This window comes from Melanotaenia boesemani, chromosome 7, assembly GCF_017639745.1.
Source record: "Melanotaenia boesemani isolate fMelBoe1 chromosome 7, fMelBoe1.pri, whole genome shotgun sequence".
Lineage (NCBI taxonomy): Eukaryota > Metazoa > Chordata > Actinopteri > Atheriniformes > Melanotaeniidae > Melanotaenia > Melanotaenia boesemani.
Genome location: NC_055688.1, coordinates 13629384 through 13650423, shown reverse-complemented (window position 1 = coordinate 13650423; position 21040 = coordinate 13629384). Strand labels below are relative to the sequence as shown.

At 37.5% G+C, this 21040-nt stretch overlaps 1 protein-coding gene across 2 annotated transcripts in view; it reads right to left on the bottom strand.

Moving 5' to 3' along the window:
- The window catches only part of fstl5 (follistatin-like 5), a 198387-nt gene that overhangs the window by 29025 nt on the left and 148322 nt on the right, over positions 1–21040 (bottom strand). The window contains exons 8-11 of one of the 2 annotated variants that reach the window (XM_041990334.1): positions 18289–18300; positions 14696–14816; positions 2572–2733; positions 1857–1991 (exon numbers count right to left, since the gene is read on the bottom strand). In XM_041990334.1, coding sequence (XP_041846268.1) covers positions 1857–1991; positions 2572–2733; positions 14696–14816; positions 18289–18300 — 430 coding nt within the window. The remainder of the gene's footprint in view (positions 1–1856; positions 1992–2571; positions 2734–14695; positions 14817–18288; positions 18301–21040) is intronic. The other variant, XM_041990335.1, reaches the window with a different exon arrangement.

The following is a 21040-nucleotide window of genomic DNA, read 5'->3' as shown; positions in this document are numbered from 1 at the left end:
ATGTTCTCACAACAAATCTGCCCTCAGCTTTAAAGGGTGAGTTGGTCACTTTTAAACCACATTATGACTAACATTTCCACAGATTTATTTCTACCAACAGCTATCCATCCAAACACCAGTTTATTTATGTGATTTTATAGCTCAAAAAACGAAAGACAGCACATCAGAGATGTACCTTTATTTCTCTTTTATACAAAGAAAATCCAGCCAAGTTATCTTTAATTCTGCATCTTTACCTTCATGTATTTATTTTTTTTTATTTTTTATGTTTATAGGTGTTTATGGATTGATGTTGGCCTGTGATCTGTTGAACTAACTTAACCAATTAATCGTCTGACAGGCACGCTGTGAAGTAAAACAAATGCACCCACAGGGCAGCAGTGACTTTAGCATAACATCTGATAATACTGAGTGAGGGCAGAGTTTGAAAGGAGTACAGTCTTAAATAAAAAAGAACTATGCTCTTGATTAAAGACAGTAATTTGTTCCCATAGTATCAGTCACGGCTAATAAGCTAATAATTTAATTCAATAGCAACTGTCATTGGAAACTAACTAAAAGTCATTGCTAAATTCTATAAAAATACAGATTTGAAATTGTTTCCTTCTGAACAAAATGTCAGGATGAGCAGAAGACTGCGGTTTAGCCACCAAGAGTAGAAGGCATTCTGAACTGACTCGCCACGTTAGCCTCCAGTTCTGAGGAAGCCAATTGAGGGAAAGTAGTCAGTTTTCATTTGCTGTCTTAACTTCTTCAGGGAAGAATCTCAAAGGAAAAACCTGACTGGGTCAAACATGCACTCTGTCAGATCTTTTTTTTAATGGGAGACAATAACATCTATCTTGTTTATTCTCATTTCATAAAATAGCTAGTGCAACTATGCCTGCCCTTCAACTGACACCTCTTTGAACATCTGCCCTGTGGGGTTGCTCCCTTCTAAAAGGGTCTGCCATATCTTACTCCAAGCACCATTTTGGCCTGTGGTAGATCTTCAAAAGCTTCAAAGCATAGGGGCAACTTCTGACCTCACCAGGCATGATCCTCTGAAGCGTGACGGAGGAAGCTTCATTCAGTAGAGAACATGTAAATGTGTTTGGTCTGGGACAGTGGACATGTGGCTGCATGACCTGACTACAAAGATTGAGTGTGTTACCATTGGGGGACCCTAATTACCCACAGGAAAATACAACACACTAACAACTGCGTAAAATCCCAAAGACAGATTCTGACATTTCTGAGAAGGTCAAAGTTAATTATTGTGTGCAGTTCTACTCATGGGGAGAGCAGAAGGGGAGATTGTTTGTTAAGAAAAGCTTCCAAATATAAATAAGGTCATTAGTGACACAAACATGATGTTATAAAGTTAGATACTGACAGATGATCAATCCATAATACTGTCTGAACCCCAAGTACAGGTTGTAAGCATCACTAATGTGAAATATGGCATAATGGTACTGAGAGATCATCAATGTGTTATCCAAATGACAAAAAAGCAATGAATGAGTTCAGCACAAAAAAAAGTGAACACATATTGGCTTAAGGAGCTGTTTTTAAGAAAGAAAGCAGGCATTTTGAAGACAGCCAATGGAAATGATTACTGGTTTAAACCTCCATCTATTCAGCCACAGATGAAATATCGGAGGTAAAATTGGTCTCAGAGTGGCTAGCAGGGCACAAGAACAACTGTTTCTGCTTCCAAGCACAGTTATAGGAGATGGAGAGCATCACCCTGGCAGACACTATCATCAGGATATAAACTATTAAGAACTGACAGGATGAAATATTAAGAGCTCCATTAGTATGCTTCCATTTCGCCTTGAACAAAAGAAAAAGTCAGCATCATGACTTATACATACAGGTTTTGCGCGCTGAGTCCTCTACAAATAGCGAAGAGATATCCTCGTCAACGCCGGCCTCATTTTTGGCAATGCAGGTGTAAGCGCCGGTATCTTCAAAGTGCACATTGCTAATGTGCACCTCACTTCCATTAGCTGTGAGAAACAACAGAGAGAAAAGAGAGAAAAAAAGTGTATGTTTTTCTGAAAGAGAAAAAGCTGACTCCCATCTTCCCATCTTCTGCCATCATTACATAACAGTTCTGTAACTTGTTGGGAGGAAGGTTTGTTTCTGGGAGAATTCAAGTAGGTTGCAGTTCAAAGGAAATGTCTGGCTCATGCTGGGTTTATAGGTTTTGTGAACAACCTGAGAGGAAACTTATTTATCTTTACTGTTTGTAGCCACTGATTTAGATTAATAATATGCATTTATGCATTGTCTAAGAAAAACCCCTGAGTGTGTCCGAAATAAATCTAAATTATTTACATAAAATTATGACTGTTTTTAAAAAGAATTAGTTTAAACTAGCTAATTACATTGTTTGGTTGTGCTCTAAGTAACATTTTCTTCAATATTAAATTAACTGACTTTTGAGAATGGACTCATTTATTGTTGAACATGTTGAATAAAAGCAGCAGAAATGCACATCACATGCATCTTGGCAAGCAGAATCACAAGAAATCAAGCATAGAAAAGTGCATGCAGTAGGCAGCAACATCACGTCTGGTCATTTACCTTGCAGTGTGAGCTGTTTGGACAGCTTGGTTCTGATGTCCATGCCATTCTTGAGCCAGGACAACTGTGGACTGGGGATTCCCTCTGCATGGCAACGCAGGCTGGCAGTGACACCTGGCTCCCTGGCTTGGCTCTCTGGGTAAACTCTGATGACGGGAGGAACTAGAGGGAGACAATAAAATAGGGAAGATTTAGAAAGGCATAAACCAGCTTAAACCTTCATTGCTGTTTACATTAGTATCATTTGAAGGTTGGAGGTATGAGATCAGAAACTAAGTCTTGAACTCATGGTTCTGCATTAGCTTGCACTATCAACAGGTGTGAGCACATTTGCAGCACTGCTGAACATCTTAAAATGGGGTTAATATGGTGCATGAAGTCAAACACATCACATGTTTAAATAAGGGAGAGAACCTCTGTTCTGATGCTATTGATTTGGCTTGGTAGCCATTGATTTGCTGTAACCTTTTGTCAGGAAGGAGATGAGAGGACAGAGGCAGAGAAAAAATGTGTGAAAACAGAAAAAGGCACAAAGTGCTGCTCTCTTCATGGAGCTGCTTCAAAAGGAGACTGTACACATTTATGCTCCATGTAGCACTGTCATGCTGGAGTTTCAAGTGTCCACCCTACCCCGAGGAAACAAAACAAACAAAAATAACTCTCCTACACATTGCACTTCCAAGAATAAAAAATGAACATAAATCAATAATCCACACAAATAGATTAATAAAATGCATTTATGCATTGGCTGAGAATATGCTACAAGTTTTGTGTTGCACCCTGGGGCTAATTTGATCGATTCTTGCTCTAGAAAACATTGAGAATATCAAAAGACTAAATTTGAATAATCCTTCAGAGGAAGATTCATTCTCCCAACACCGGAACTGTGATAAAAACAACAACCACAAAAAACCCTCAAAAGTATAGTTTCTCCACAAGAAATGGTGACTGAGACTTGGACAGAAACAACAAAATGTTTACAGAAGCACATGAAAGGCAGTGTGATTCATTCTGCAACAATGTGTGTAACATAAGGACAATAACATGGCAGGGGTTTAAGCAGGGACATCAAATCTCTCAATCATACTATCTTGTTTTGAGCCTCAGTAGCCCAAATATTTTTCTCTTTTCTGAAACAGACTTCAGAGGCATGAGTGGAGGATGGAAGTGAGAGCTCTGGCAGAAGCAGACGTGCTATACAGCATTTCCTTTGGGCACATGGTTATGGGAAAGCTTTACTCAGCAAGGTGAGTGAAAGAACTGAACATTGCTGCCACGGCCATCTGGTAATCACAGCACACCGGGGCTTTGGAGCTGGCGTCATCTTAACTGCCAACACACTGTCCAACAGGAGGCCACAAGGGTTCTTAACTCATTTTACTTACCAATCAAAGTCACACAGACTCTGCTGTTATGTTGATGCCTCTCAGCAGCAACACTGCTGGAACACAACACCTTCTTTGAGTTTACTTTTGTGTTTACAAGTTTCATTTAATATCCCCAAAATAAATGGTTAAGGTGCATGTTAAATGGGTGTCAATTCTTCATCTAAGCATATAAAGACTGTGCTTTACCTCTTTTTCTGTGAATGGAATTATTATGCACCTTTTTATCTACTATTGATTTGTACATTCATTGTGAATAATCTTTATAACAAATGTGCTGGTTAAAATTATCTTTAAAAACAAGGTATTCACGATACAAACATTATTGTTCTCATAATTTTACCTCAATCTGTACTTGCAAAAAAAGAAAATAACCATGCTCCATTACCTGCTGGATTTCTATGACTCTTGACTGCTGATTTCACAGAGACATTGTGAGCACTTCACCTTGAATTCTGAGAAACATTTTTCAGTTTTGTTTTGTTTTATAGGCCAAACAGCTGACTAATTAATTATCTGCAAATGATAATGATAATTACTGCTCTTTGTACTCCTGTGGAGGATAAACTGCCTTGCTGTTATAATTTCACATTACTAGTTAGATAATGGGCTGAATTCATGCAGCCTGATTCAGAGTTAGATTGGCTTTAATGTTATTGTATTGTTATATTGTTTAAAAAAAGACAAGCAACTACAACTAAAATTTTACTCAAAGTGCCACAAAATACAAATAAATGCACCCGTTCATCCAAATCTCAAATATAATTGAAAAAAATACAAATTTTCAGTGAAAAAGCTATCATAAGCAATGGCATGTCACACAGTGAATAACAAGAAACAACCTTGCATATTTGCAAAGTGGATTGTGTGGGAAAAGCAGTGATTTGGCCTGTTAGTTCTGCTTTAAGTGGTCTGTAGTGCTTTCCAAGAGGGCACCGAATCAAACAGATGGTGTCCTGGATGAGTAGTCATTGTTGATGACAGAAAATATTGTCTGCATCAAAAAGGAAAAGGCAGAATTTCCGGTTGTCTGAGGCTTTAAAATTTGCACCGATGTAATCACTCAGAGATCTGGAGAGTCTCTTTAATTTAAATTCTATATCGTTGATTTGCACTGCTCAAAACAATTATGGGAACACTAAAACACATTTTAGATCTTGATGAATAAAATCTTCATGTTGAAATTCTTCATTACATTGTGGAATGTTGAAAAAAAAACATACAAATGACTGATGGAAAATCATTAATGCATAAGGTTTAGATTCAGAATCATTGTGCCAAGTGTAAAGTTTGGTGGAGGGGGGATTATGGTTTGGGGTTGTTTATAAGGATCTGGGCTTGGCCACATAGTTCTAGTGAAAGGATCTCTAAATGCTTCAGCATACCAAGAGATTTTGGACAATTCTATGTTCCTAATGTGTGGAAATAGTTTAGGAATGGCCGTTTCCTGTTCCAACATGACTGTGCACAAGCTCACAAAGCAAGGTCCATAAAGACAAGGATGAGAGAATTTGGTGTGATGAACTTGATTGGCCTGCATAGCGTTCTGACCTCAACCCGACAGAACACCTTTTGGATGAATTTGAGTGGAGGCTGAGAACCAGGTCTTCTTGTACAAAATCAGTGTCTGACCTCACAAATGCGCTTCTGGAAGAATGGTCAAAAATTCCTATAAACACACTCCTAAACCTTGTGGAAAGTCTTCCCAGAAGAGTTGAGGCTGTTATAGCTGCAAAGGGTGGGCAAAAATCATATTGAACACATTTGATTAAGAATGGGATTCCCTATCAAGTTCATACAAGAGTCAAGTCAGGTGAGGCAATACTTCTGGCAATATAGTGTATTGTATATAGTCAAAGGGGCACTCATAGTGACTGCTGGTTAAAATGTGATCATTACTGGGAGTATTTTAACTGCTGTTTAAGGCCTGTGTTGTCTAATCTGAAGATATCTGTCAAAAAGAACATCCATCATCACCACAGACTGCTTGCTAGTGCGCTACAAATAATTTAATGCTTTTTTCTCTCGCGTGTTTTGGCTTAATATCATGTCAACTGAATGTTTAAACAGTGGTAGCTTGTAGCAAAGACTTAGGGATTTCAAAGGGGTTGATTTATCTACTTGAAAATGTGACTGCTGTCATTTACAGACGAACACTGACGGGTAAGGAAGACAGGAGGGAGAACCAAAACTGATGCAAGCAGAGTAAAGTTTCATCAATTTTCTTGTAAATCCCGCTGGTTGCCCACAGAACTCAATAAAGGTCATTCCTCAGTTTAAGGCTCATTATTTGACAAAAGCTCATGTCAGTGAATTCTCTTTGAGGCCATGAATGTGGGAGTGAAAGTCAGTCCTGCACCACTTTGGTTTGTCTATACATGTCTGTTAAAGCTGCTTTAGTCTCAAATGGTCTCTGATAGGTTGATACATGGCGCTGAATTATTTAACTCTGTAAAAGTTGAAAAGAAACATCTGAAATGTAGAAGCTGGTAGTACAAGTCTGTTTAATTAGACAAAAAAAGGCAATTAAATTGTTGGATGGAGGTATTAAAATAACCAACAGTTATACTTAATGCTTACAATTGAGTTGAAAACAAATTTAGCTGATATTATCAGGAGAATTGGGATAATTGTTGTTAGTTTAGGATATGCACTATTTGCTACAAAGAGCAGTTATTTTAAAAGTAAGTGTTTTGTGTATGAATGTATGAAACCACTAAAATTAAAAGAAAATATAATTACTGAAATGTTTACAGTTCATTTACTGGTTAGAAGTATTAATTATGTTATCTTGGGGGCCGTGACTCAAAAAGAGCATTACATGATGGAATGAAACTCCAGCTGAGAAATTTTGTGTAATGATGTATGTTTGCAACTGCTGAGAAAATCCAGACCTAATGCAAATCATATCTGGTGCCGTTAGAAAAATAGCTTTAGCTTCACAGAAGGTGAAAAGAGGAATTCTGCTATTAAACCTCTTTATGAGCTGATAATGATGGTTTCTACAGAAAACATGAAACCGCAAATTTACCCCATGTCTTCAAGCGAAACAGTGGATTCTGTAAACAGGCCGTTATTTTGCTTGAATAAATGTTTTTGTTTTTTTTTTTTTTCTCCCTCACAAAACAAATCAACATCTTGCACCATGACTCCATGAAATCTTGACAGGAAAAGTGTGTACTTTTCCAATTGGAAACACCTCAGTTACACACTCCTTCACTGTGCAAGTGCAGATATTCAACTCCTGCTTGCAAACAGTCATTGCCTTTGCTTAGACAGTTATAAAAACGAAAAAAGAAGCCAGGCAGCAAGTTTTTTCCATTGAAAACTTGATTCAGAAAAGATGAGAGAGAAGTTGCATTCTGATGCGTTTCTGAGTGTGTCAGGAGAGCCATTGCCAGGAGAATGTGACACAACAGTTCTGACAGCTCCATCATAAAGCTCCCAAACCAGTCGTCAATCACTCAGCAAGGATCCAGTCTGCCATGGAGCTGTGGAAGACGAGCAGGCGTGCACACAAACACCATAGCAGGAGACCATTTCACCATCTAATGGCTTGGAGATTTGCAACTAGCCCAGGAAGAATGCTTTAAATAAAAAGCATGTTCTGTTGGTTAGAAAAGAAAAACGTAACCCACCAACCATAATCACTGACTTGTGAAAACTCACCAGGCACAATGAATGACACAAACTCTACAGAATACACAAACGAGAGCACAGCTACTTAATTCACAACAGCACCTCAAACACTGTGAAATTTTCACATTCACACACACACAAACACACCATGACACATAAACACAAACCGTGATATAAAGCTTTCCCCCTTCAGTTGTGATTACTCTCCCATGGAGATGTGGGAGTAATCCAGCCTGGATCCCATGCATGACATGTATTTCACATAGCTTGTGGAAAAAGGTCTTGTCTAGTATGAAACAAAAGCAGAAAGAAAGAATAAAATAGCCGGAGGGCTTATAAAACAGATCTGAGGCAGAAATTATAAAGCATAATGGAACCTCAGGGAATACCACAACACAGTTTCTTTTAGCCTCCAAAAGGGTAGCATCTGTGTGGTATTCCTCATTTAATGCTTTCCATTTGATTTATTATTTACTGCAACGAATCTGCATAATAAAATTTAAAATCAAGGAAATCTTGTCCACATAGACTGCGTTAAATAAAACAATGGAGAGAAAACCAGTAAAGAATTTTTTGTTTCTTCCCTTTGGAAAGCTGCGGTATCGTAAACAGTTCTCTGATTAATATGACTGGAGCATGGTGGCAGTTACTGACATTTCTATGAAATGTACTGATTTATCCTTTAATGTATTTTTATCTTCTTGTTTTGTCAATAACTTAAATTTTACTGTAGGTTTGAAAGTATAATAATAAGAATAAACAATAACAACAATAGTTATAATTATGACAATAAATGCTTACTTTATTCTTTTAAATAGCCTTGATTTTCTTGCTTCATGTTTGACAACCAAGAAACTTCAAATTTACAAGTCACACCTTGTCTGAACTCATCTCCAGCTGCAACACACAGCTTGAAACATGGGTGCTGGCTTTACAAAACTCAGTTACCTGTGGGCAACCCTCTGGTCCTACAGAGAAATAAATAAATAAATCCCACAAGAGTAAAACAGAGTAGCATCCAGCTCAGGGGGCTTTGTATCCACAGATCAAGCAAAAGAAAAAGTGTGACTTTAATACAGAATTTGGGACCAGAGCTGGGACAGTTAAGCTCTGATAACTATGACTCCACCTCTACCTTTGACTTTCCTCCACAAGAAATATGACTGTTCAGGTTAGGAGGATAATTCCTTAAGGCCAGGGATCAGAAAAGAAGGATGCATCTTTGTTGGATGCCTACAGCAAGCCTCAAAGCTCAAAACCATGTTAAAACAGGAGCTTTAACAATCAAAACATGTTTGGGTACAATAAATGGGCAACAATAAAACAACAGCACTAAAGCAATGTGCCTGTGGCTGCATTTGTTGCAGATCTCAAAAACAAATTACAAATAATTTATACCTTAATTAATGTTTCCAATGTGTGTGCAGCATTCCAGTCCTGAAAGCACAAACAGTTGGTGTATTGTACATTTCGACTCAGACTTTCATTAATCTACTCCAAACAGCCATTTGTTTTCTTCTAAAGGGACTTTAAGAGGGGCCAAACTTTGCAGCCACAGTTAACAAATGAGATGCAACTTTATTGATTCCTGTGAGTAAGTGGGGTCACTACAAGAAAAGAAAAAAAGCAAAACACACACACACACACACACAAAAACCAAAACAAAACATGGGCGCCAGCTGTCAATGACAATATAAAAAAGATCCACAAGATGCTGAGTAAAAACAATCTGAAGGACTTTTTGATGAGTCAGGTTTTTGGAGAAGGGATGAAAAGCAAAACTCCCTCATCCCTCATATACTACACAGAGCTTATACAGTAAAGCAGAAACATTTCTCCTCTCAATGTGCACCACAGGGTCATCTAAAAGCTACTGTAAATGTACTTTGTCTAAATGTAACCAGCTCTTCAAACTCTGAACATACAAATCCATCAGTCATACAATTATAACCGCCTCAGTGACAGAGTTGGTACCCCGTATGGCACCAAACAGGCCTGACCCATCAAGACACTGACTCCACTAAATCTCTGAAGGTACAGTGTGGTATCTGGTTCCAAGTAATCAGTAACAGATTAATTTAGTCCTGTGTGGACTGGACTTTTTCTCCAGTACATCCCACAGATGTTTGACTGGTGTGAAGTATAAAGTACATGGAGGTTGAGTAAACACCTCCATCTTCATTTTCAGCCATTTCTGCAGTGTGTTAGAGTGTATTATCCAGCTGACAGTGACCAGGAAAGTAATGCTCATGATGCACATGATGTAAGTAAGTAAGTAAGTAAATAAATGAATAAATAACTAGTTTTGTCCATTGCTCAATATTTTGGTTCTAATACCATCAGCATGGATACCCTGATCATATGCAGCTAACCACCCCCATACACAACAAATGAAATGAAAAGAAAGATATTTATTAATCCCAGAGAAAACTGAAATGTTGTAGCAGTTTTTTCTATCAGACAGGATCCTGCTGCACAAGCTGTGGTTAATTTATTTAATTTAAAAGTGCTGCCAGAACAGCTCAGCGAGCTGTAGCCATCACCTTTTCCCCTTCATCTCTGTGTGTCTAAAATAAGTCATGGCAGATATGGAACCTATGTGTAATAGAAGCTGAGTTTATATAAACACAGCTAACTGGAATCTTCATAAAGATGTAAAGTAACTAGCACATGGCTAATCAGAATCTAGATACTGACACACACAATTTGAGCTATTTCTCAACAGCTTTAGTTATATTTGCATTATATATTTGTGGGAAGTGGTGGCTTAGTAGTCAGAAAAGCTGGAGCCTGGAGGACCATAGCCAGTCTCTGGACTGGTGAACCACTGTGGACCCCTGAGCAAAGCTTTTAACCCCAAGACTGCTATCCGGGTGCCAAAACATGGCCTAGCGCTCTCTGGGGAATCTAGACATGGGTTGAATGCAGAGGCCAAATTCCCAATACGGATTAATAAAATATTTACTATGTCACTGATTATATACACACAGCTTGTATTTTCTCTAATATCCATATCTCTACAATATCCATGAATCAGACGACAAAACAGCAAATATGTTCCAATGGCATTTAGTGTCATTATGATTCAGTGCCCCTCCAACAAGACCCACAGCCCCCAAAAGAAGGTCAAGTTCATTTATTTTGATCTGGTTTTCTATACAGCGCCAAGTCACAACAGAAGTAATTTCAGGTTCCCTTTCCTCTAGAACAGATTTACACTGTTTTTATTGATTAAAAACTAAACAGTCTGATGTTATTTGTCCGATAGACATGAAACCAAGTCACAGCTGCCTGTGTCCGTGGTGGAGTTCCTCCCTGATGCCACACACACAGACATGTGCACGCACACACAGGTGATCACACTTCCATCAGCAGACAGGGAGCACGTGTTGGACAACATGCCAACCAGCTGAAAATCAGACAAAAACATGAAGGTTTTCTTTAACTCTCCCAGGGAGTTGAAGATGGAAACAGTCCTGCTCCAGCGGGAGAAGTCAGAGTATTACTCCTGCTCTTCGAACACAGTCAAACAAGCTGAATCTGCTGTCATTATAGGAATTTCTGAGTCGTATTACAGCTTAAAATTGATCCAGTATTCTTTGTAGGTTTTATTAATATCAACACATTATCTGAGATGGGATCTTTTTTCTAAATATTTAGAGGGACTCCACTGGTCCGAGATGAAGTTTGACAATGCAACATGACTTCACAGCTAAGTGTAGCTGTCGCAGGATGTTTACGTTATTTAGTCATTATCATGTTTACACTGTAACAGAAAAGTTACCTGTTACAGCGACAGAGTTCATGAATACATGATTTAGCAGAGTTGATTTTAAGGTTGCTGAGATTCACAACCTTTTTACTAAGCCTGTATGAAAGTTACACGTATGAAACTAAAATCAGGCTTTGGCCCCAAATACACTAATCAAAGCACCCTTTAAAATACTTAAAGTAAATATTTATGTATACCATGTACTGCTTGAATATAGAGGTATAATTGTTTGACCATGTCTTCCCGCCTTAACGCTTCCTTATCTTTAATGATTGCAGGCTGTGATCACCCCACAAAGCTGAAGTAGTTGAGATGCTATGACCCAGCCATCACATTGTGGCCTTTGTCAAAGTCGCTCAAAATTGTCCCACTTGCTCATTTTTCTGCTTCTACCACATTATCTTCGAGGACAGAATGTTTACTTTCTGCCCACCCACTGCCAGGTGCAACGGTAACAAGATAAACAATGTTTTTTTTACCTCAGCTGTCAAGGATCATAACGGCCAATCTGTGTTGATCTTGTCCTAATGTTGTTGTTTTGTGATGATGGGCAAAATTCTGAATGTACTGTACTTTCTCAAGATTGGTGTATTTCAGCTGTTTCCTAATTGAGTTGTAGAAAATTTCAGCATGTCAGGGTGATAGCAGGCCCTAAGAGACTTCACCCACACTAAGAATATAAAACTCAGCCTTCAGTAAAAAGGTCATCAAGAAGTTACACTATTAATTACAACCAAAAGTCATTAGTCTCATGAGATTTGCCCAGACTTACAATACTGGATATAAGGTCTGAATATCAGTGTAATTAACCTCTGAATAATCTTTTAGAAAATGATAATGAACCAGCTGTCTGTCAAATGTAATGAAGATCTTGAGCTTTCTACGCTGACTACACATAGTGGTTTATTTACATCCAGCTCATTAGAACCAGGATGGAGGAAAACTGTCTCATTTACTCAGGCTCCAGCACTTCACCTTTGTCCTCTACATGCTGCCACTACTTCAACATTCACATGGTTTGTTCACCAAATGGACATTCTAGAACCAATTAAAGAAAGCAGAGCAAAACTCGTCAAGTTTTACCCAACATCTGTGCTAAATCCAAGTATGGTCGCATTTCCCTTTAAGTGGTGAGAGCTGGAATACGCTCAGCAGTGGACAGGATGTTATATTCTAAATAAATAAATGCTGAGCCAAGAAAGAGTAGACTATAAACAATATGTTAGGACAGTGATGTAGTTTTTGTTCTGTTCTGGAAATGTTTTAAAAGCCAGAGGTGGAGGCATGCTGCTATAGAATAATGACTTCATTCTTTATTTTAAGGAGGATGGAAAAGAGGTGTTTGTTGGCCATCTTGTGTATGTTACAGTGGCATTTGAAAACATGCTGTCAGATGAGTAACTGTTGCTGTTCTTTTGTTCATAGCCAAATGATTAAAATAATTGTACATTCTTGAAGAAATAAGGTTAATAAAAAGAAATAAAAAAAGGAAATTTTCAGCAATGGCAAACTCACTCAACTACAGTTCACTTGCTGACAGCAGCGGTAGAAGCAGAAAGATCCACAAACAACTGCAGACAGCTGCAGTCAAGACCTGTCAAAACATCACACAGGAAAGAGCCCTTTGTGTGGTGATGTCCAGGAGTTTCACATTCCAGTCAATCATTGTCTGCTTAGGATAAAAAGAAAAGTAACATTATCATTTTATAATTTTACCAATTTAACCTTGAACCTTGAAAATAAGGCTTAACGTCTTGGACACCTGTAATTCTCAATTTTTGTCCATTTAAACCCATAATTAGTATTTAAGAATATAATAAGAACATTTTAGTAAACAGCTAAAACACCAATAATTTCTTTGGTGTCCAGATATAAACCCAGAATTAACTGTATCATGAATGGCAGCAAAGAGTTGCTTAATAGATACAGCAAAAAAACACCAACAAATACTGAGCAACGGTATATTCATTTGGATTTGGCTTTCACTCCCAGATGACAGTCCATTTTTGTTTTCATTGAACCATCTGAGAAGTCCTCACTGGAAACCATCCAGCAGGATGAAGCATTTGTCTGTTAAAGTCATGATTGAATTTCAACCAATCAAAAGAGCCAATAGCTGCATGCAGAACCATTACCTTTGTAAGAACAGCTTATGTAGCAACATCTAACACCTGCCCGTAGCTTCTAGCAGAGGAAACTGCTATAACTTTTGCATTTGACTGACAGCTTGTAGCCTGACAAGATCTACTCTATCGTGATCTCATGAATTATGCTGATCCAGCTCCTCATCACCAAGTAAATAAGGGAAATATGCACTTGTAGGGGAAAATAAAGATCAGCAGAGGGGCATAGTTCAGTAAAATGTCAGACTGACCTGTAGGTTAGCATGTTAGCATGTTTAGGTCACTGTGATTCATCTAAAACAGCTGAGATAACAGATGTTGGCAGAAGTGAGGACTGATAAAAATAGAAAAAAGAAACCTGTAATTGGAGAAAGGTTAAATATGTAAGCAGTCTGATGTTTTATGAAAATGCTGTATGTGTGTTGGGAGATTTGAGTGGGTGTGGAAGATTATTCTGCCCATGTCTGTAAGATAAGGGTCATAAACAGAGCAATAGAGAAAGAAACAGGATATACCCTGGAAATATGAAGTATGGGGTATTTTTTTTTTTTTTTTTGACCATCTGCAGGAGCACATACATGTGCTTAAAATGCTCAATCTTTGTAATTATCACTAATCTTATAAATAAACTGTACCAACAATAAAAGCTGCCTGCCTGTCATCTTCTGACCAGGAGTCACGAAAGGGAGAAAGAATCTTCAGGTCTGTGTCTGTCTCTTTCTGTAAATATATAATTTGGTCAAAAGGGATATCGAACATGCAACAACACACTCTCCTATTAGCTTTCCCTTTGGCCTGTACCAGCTGTCGGGGAAATATCTGCATCTTCAGCTGTTAAATGCTCTACAGAGCAGCTTCTAACTGCACCCATCTGCTGCCTGGTTGTGAGCAGGTGAAATAAGATGAAACCTGCAGTAAAGCTCTATAAAGCCATGGCAAGTTGAAGGTTTAGATGATTCCTCACTGTGAGCTCTTTTAGGCTGTCACATTGTTCTCCAGCTGCTTCGACAGAGACTGCTACGAGTCTCACCACACAGTCAGAATGTTTCTCTGTCACTAAATTGAAGTGCGCATGATGTAAGGGAGCAGAAACTATCTCAAATCACACAGTAAATCTTATTGTAATAATATTTTTACAAAGACAGGTGCTGTACAGCAGTTGATGACAAAATTACTTCTACAAAATGTGTGTTAAAGCTTCCTACCGTTCACTTGAAGAATGTGGGTCTGAAACAGTTTCTCATATCCATCAGCATGACAGGTGTAGTTGCCCATGTGGGTTGTGGTCACCTTGGTGATGTACAATGAGCCATCATCCCCAAAATCCTACCAAACATACAGAAAAGAAAGAGGTTTAATTGCTTAGAGAGAGAAAAAAAGATACTAATTATAAACAGCAGTTTGCATGAAGGCAGTAAGAGCTGGAAATGAACAGTTTCAATGAAAATGCAGCATTCCTGCAGAGCAGATGGGAATCATTCAGAGGCCAGGAAATGGAAACTGTCAGATTCATAAAAAAGGCCCATTGTGGATCAGTTTTTAATCAGTCTAAGACACAAGGTAAAGTCATTTGGCTACAGAAAAAAAAGACTGAAAAAAGCAACTATCAAAGTTGTTGTTAAGAATAATGGCTTTCTGACAGGAACCATTTTTCCTCATTCAGAGGAAAGTGAGATGATGGACTGGAACTGAGACTACAAGTGATTACTGTGGAAATTAATGCGTATACTTTTAAAAACACATAAAACTACATAACCCCGGCTGCACATTTAAAATGGCCTGAATGTCCCTGAAAACGACTAAATGATGCTTTACCCTTTGGTTAAAATGTATGATCCACAACAACACATTCCCATGTGGCCTGTTTAAAAACACCAAGACCTATGCATGATTATGCAGAGACAACTAAAACGTGATGAATTCATGCCATTTTGTGATCATTAAGCCAGTGAACACAAAAAATATAAAAGGATAAAGTAGAAGAGCAAACAGAAGAATAAATTTTTCATGCTGCATTACAGAGAGAAGCCCCCAAAGCTAATGAGCCTGTTGATGGTGTGCTCCGCCTGGCAAAGAGTAAATAGCTGCCACCTTGTTAGGACCACGCTGCAGCGTCATTAACAAAAGACACTGTCAGCAGGTTTTTTTTTTTTTTTTACGTAGAGCCTAGGAATAATTTTATATTCTAAAAAACGTAAGTAAAGAGTAAACAATAATAATAATAATTTCTATTTCATGTTTTTCTGCTTTCAGTAATATATAGTTTTGTAGCTGTTTTTTTCAGATTGTATCAGGACATATATACAACATTCACTTTGGTCTGTAAAATTCCGTCAAATGAAAACTTTAGCTGCAATTTTGTTTACAGTTTATGTCTGTTTACCATCATTGTCATTACTTTTGTTTGCTTGCAGTAGGAAATTCCTTTTGTTCAGGTTTCTCTTTTTGTTCCCACTTCCAGTCTTTCTTAATCCGATTCCCATTTTTGACTTTATACAATATAAACATGTTAAAATGTAATTTCACAGGTTGCTTGTTCCATCAGACAGAAGATTTCCTAATACTAAAATAGTTTGTAGCTTCATTAAAAATGAAAATCACTCGGACTACAGCAAATGATACACTTCTCAGTCGTAACCTTGCAACCACTGAGAGAGGAAATGAAAAACATTTTCTCACTACAATAATGCACGTTAGTGGGTGGGATACATTAAGGAGGAACTGAATGTTCTGTCCTTCAAGTTGCTGTGAAAGAAGGAAAAAAGAAGGAAAAAAAAAAAAAAAACAGAACATTATTCACAGGATCTGCTACTGACAGCTTGGTTCCACATATCACAACATACATTCAGAGGTGTAGAAGAGCCCATGCTTTGATGGATCAGGGTGCTTTTGAAAATTGGGTGGTCATACCGTTATGGCTGATCCGTGACTAAGAGTTGTTTAGGTTTACACTGACTCGCTACTGTTATCAGTACAAGCAGAGAGATCCTTTATTGGTCCTCTTTTCTAAAACTGATCCAAGATGTGTTTTTTAACTGAAGGAAAAACAAAACGATGTATAATAAAGGCAATAATTTAATCTCCAACTAAATGAATTCAATATAAACCTTCATAAATCTCTCCAGACTACTTAACAAAAAAAAAAAAAGCTTGTACAAGGCTTTGTGATGCACAGCAGCTTTTCAGGTGTGAGCTTGCTCCATCCCTCATTAGAGGTTTCACCAGTGCTACCCAACATGATGAAGGCCAAATGCCAAAACATATTCATTCCTAACTCATGGCATGCATTAAAAAATAATTCACACATCTTTAAGAAGTGTGAACTTTTGCTCTTAAGATTACTGAGTCTGTCTCCTTGCATCTCATTTCACATGACTGAACACGGCATTCTTTTGTTGGAAAACTGTGTCTCCACTGTCATTACAATTTATCCCTTCTCAGGGAATATACTTTGATCAGTTTGATCAGTGAAATCTTGAGCTTTAAAGCATTAGAATTCACATTTACCTTAACCATAAGTGTCAGCAGACATGGTGGGAATGCCGGGCATTGTTTTTACTAGCATGTAGTGTTGATGAGTCGGTCCTGTTCAACTTATAGTCTCTGAATGAGTGAAGCATCGGAGCTTCACAATATGAAGGGAAATCGATGGTATGTTTTGGCCCCTTGGGCTGAGACCATATTGTGTCACCTTCTTAAATGAAAAATGAATGTGGGAGAGAAATGAAACTCAGAGGAGTGGAACGAGCCATGACAGAGGCTGTCGACACAATTCCCCCACCTCACCACCCTCACCTTGGCTATCAGCAGCAGCCAGCTCTCTGCAGACAGAGCAGGCAAGCGCAGGCAGGACTGCTCTGAAGGAAGGCGGACAAGGGCAGGTGGAGGTGGATTTACAAATGGGCCATAGCCCTCAAGAAACTATAATTAATAAAGCTGCCAGAGCTGGGTCACCTTTGAAAGGACATTGAAGGTCCACCTTGTGGGATGCCAAAAATCCACCATTGACAAGGCATTTAAAAAAACATAGGCTTTAAAAAGAAGTTTCCACCCAAGCAACTTGCAACTTCAGAGGAAAACAATGTGAATATAAGTGGAAGAAATTCCTTCTTCTGTATTCAAGTCCATCAGAAAAACAGTTTTGCCTAGAATTAAAAGCTATAGAGGCAGTGTAAGTAAATAAGATGCTCTTTCCCATTAAAGGGTCAGTATTCTTAATTATATGAAAAAAACATAGCTGCCACTTAGCTCGCAAGTTTATTTGTTCTGTTTCTATATTTAAAAGGTTTCTGCAACTGTAATTTCTACATATGCCCTGCAACGATGAAAATGACTGCTGTTTAATTTCTGATGCTCACAGAATTGAAAACTGGCATTAATAAATCTTTTTATTTTAGAAACCCTTCATTCATTGTGATGATATATTGTTACTCTTAAGTTTCATATGTGGGTTGTTTTGATCTGTGCAGCTAAGAAATCTGACTTTGACATACAAAACAACAACGTTTGCCATATCTGTCCACCATTAACTAAAACGAGAAAATATACTCTTGCATAAGATTAACAAATACTTTAAATTGTTATAAATGCTGACTTCCTTTCCAGTAACGTTTTGTGGTAAAAGAAAACAATAATATAAATAGAAGCTGTTATCTCAGTTTAAGGGTGAGATTTGGACTGTTGCATCATCCAATATGGTGCAAGCACTTTGCTAGCTTTGTGGGCTTTATGTGAACAGAGTGAAAAGAATGATGCAATGACTGCTTGTTGAGGCAAACAAAAACAAGAAACACCATACCTGGGACGGGATCTGTCGAGAAAAAAGCAGAGGTAAGACAGTTAGAGGTTTATTTCAGTCACAGCTTTAAGGCATTAGGGATGACTCATGAGGAAACATTAACCAGCATTTTTTGTGTATATTGAAAAATCCCACTTGTCATTTTCTTGTCTTTAAGTATTAGCAAACTATAACTTGAACGCTCTCTTCCTTTCTTTTTTTTATTCGAAGGGGTGCATTAAAAAAGGAGAAAAGATGCACTGTACCAGATTAGGCACTGGCTAATTTCTATCTGCGGTCCCAGAGCAGGTAAACAAATAAATATTAACATGAAAGCAACCCACCACAATAAAACTCAAGTTCCCAGATCTGGCAGAATTTCAGTCAACACAGTTAATGTATAAAGCCAGGAACAAACATACCAGATAAAGAGGGGGGTATAATTACAGGGGAAAACCTTAACCTCAGAAACAGGAGCGTACGAGCAACCTTGAAGAGAATGTTCGTATTGGTCAGTGGGGTGAGGGTTTGGAATAAACTCAGCCAGGAGCTGAAGCAATGTTCAAGCATGAGATTGTTTAAAAAAAACTTTGACTGACAATTTGCAATAACTACATGGATGACAGCTTGAGGTGAACTTGAAGGATACTTAAATGTCATGAATTTATATGTATGTAAGTGTATTTATAATATGCATATATACATATATATATAATATATATATATATATATATATATATATATATATATATATTGATTCTGTTCTGATTTAGTTAAAAGTTAGTTGGAAATTGGTGGAAATTGGTGCACACACAACAAGGTTGATTGAACAGTAAGAAGAATATTTTCTCAACCAGCCTGACTAGAAATGCTCCAGTACAGCAAAACAAATTTCCAAGAAATTTATTGATGGACATTTCATTGTATTTTGTTGATCTATTAAGTAATCAAGAGATAAAAAAGGTCAAAAGATCAAAAGATGATTTTTAGTTGAGGCTTGACTACAGTTTGTACAGCATCAATTAATATGTGGTTTAAGGCTCCCAGAACGCATGATTAGTTCAAACCCAGAAGTATATTTTGATAGAAATGGGAGGAAGAAATCATTAATAAAAGTATTTAAATTTATTTCAATAAGTTTCATTTGCAATAAATTGTTGATTTCACTGTTTAATTATCCACGTGGTTAAAACCCACCAGGGTAAGACACTGAGCATTAAAATTCATTAAGATTCAGCTCAGATTTGATTCATTTCTATGTTATTATTCATTGTTCAGTGTGTTGGGGTTTTTTGAAAGATGCCTTCAAAAAATGTATTTTTAAATTGTTTTATGATTTTAAAAAAAGCATTATATATATATATATATATATATATATATATATATATATATATATATATATATATATATATATATATATATATATATATATATATATATATATATATTTGAAATGTAGCTGTTGTCACCATCCCAAGAACGAAACATAAAAGCAGATGCACAAACAGGCCTTCGCACTGCACAGCTGTGCCACTCAGGAAGGATTGAAATACTGACAGTGCTGGCTGATGATGATGCAATGGCCAGCAACTGTCAACTTCATGGGATTACAGTAAGCTGTTTTGTCAAAATTTAGTGAAGCTCTATTGAAGCCCTGGATGCAGGCTCCCCATTGGGATTAATGTGTGATTCACTAGATCTGAATCTGGACAAATATTTTTAAAATAACCACGTTCTTTACTGGGAAGGTCTGTGAGATTAGGCTGCAGACCTCCCATGTGTACTCACAGAAATATGACTCTAATTAAGGCTGGCAGTGGATGCTCACAAATATTAACTGCCAGCAATTAAACAGAAGTGTCTGCAAGGCAATTTAGAATGGGTTTGTTGGTGCCAGGTGCCGACAAAATCCATTTTCCCTTTCTTGAAAGAACAACAATGGCTGACTGCAAGTCTAAGAGCCCAAATATAAATCTGGATTAAGCTGCCTATGGTCCACTGGTAGTTTTTATTGGTACTGCATGGTTTGCAAATAGTTGTTGCACATAGTTCTCTTCAGAAATACAGGCTAATTATGTCAATTTCTTTTTCTGTTGGTGTTCAGCAAAGCTCCTCTGGAGGGAGTCTTTGCAAACTCAAGCTTTGAGTGCCATCAATATAATAAAACTTAACAATTGCATATCCTTAAGGTCAAAGTGCAAAACGTTTTCACAGACAGATTAAAGAGACCGATTAATCCCTGTGGTAGTTTAACTCAATCTCACCTCATAAAGCTGCCCTGGAATTAAACCAACATGCTCCATGTACCATAGATACATAGCAAGTATAATATAGGCATCAAGTTAACAGAAGCAATGTAAAGACCCTGCAGGTATCAGAGTAGTTCAGGTTGAATTAAAATGCAAACTGTTACTTGAATCCTTCTTTCACCTTTCTATCCTTTTGGTACAATTTAAAACTCCATCTAGAAGCTGTGAGGACTGACATGAAATTTTGATGCTTTCTCTCAGAGTACAATGGTTACAAACGACAAAAGGCCAGGCTCTGATTGATTATCAACACAGCCTCCCAGCTCTTTCAATAATGGAAAATGAAGACGGTAATTCAAGAAGCTGAAAAAGAAGAACAGTTTGAAAAGCTCTGATAAAAAATCACAGCAATGTTAAACCATTCTAAAACATATTTAGTCCATTTTGTTATTCAGACTCTTGAGTTTCCACATTATTTTTTTTTAACTTATTTTAATTAGTTTTCTTTTATCTGTCACCACACA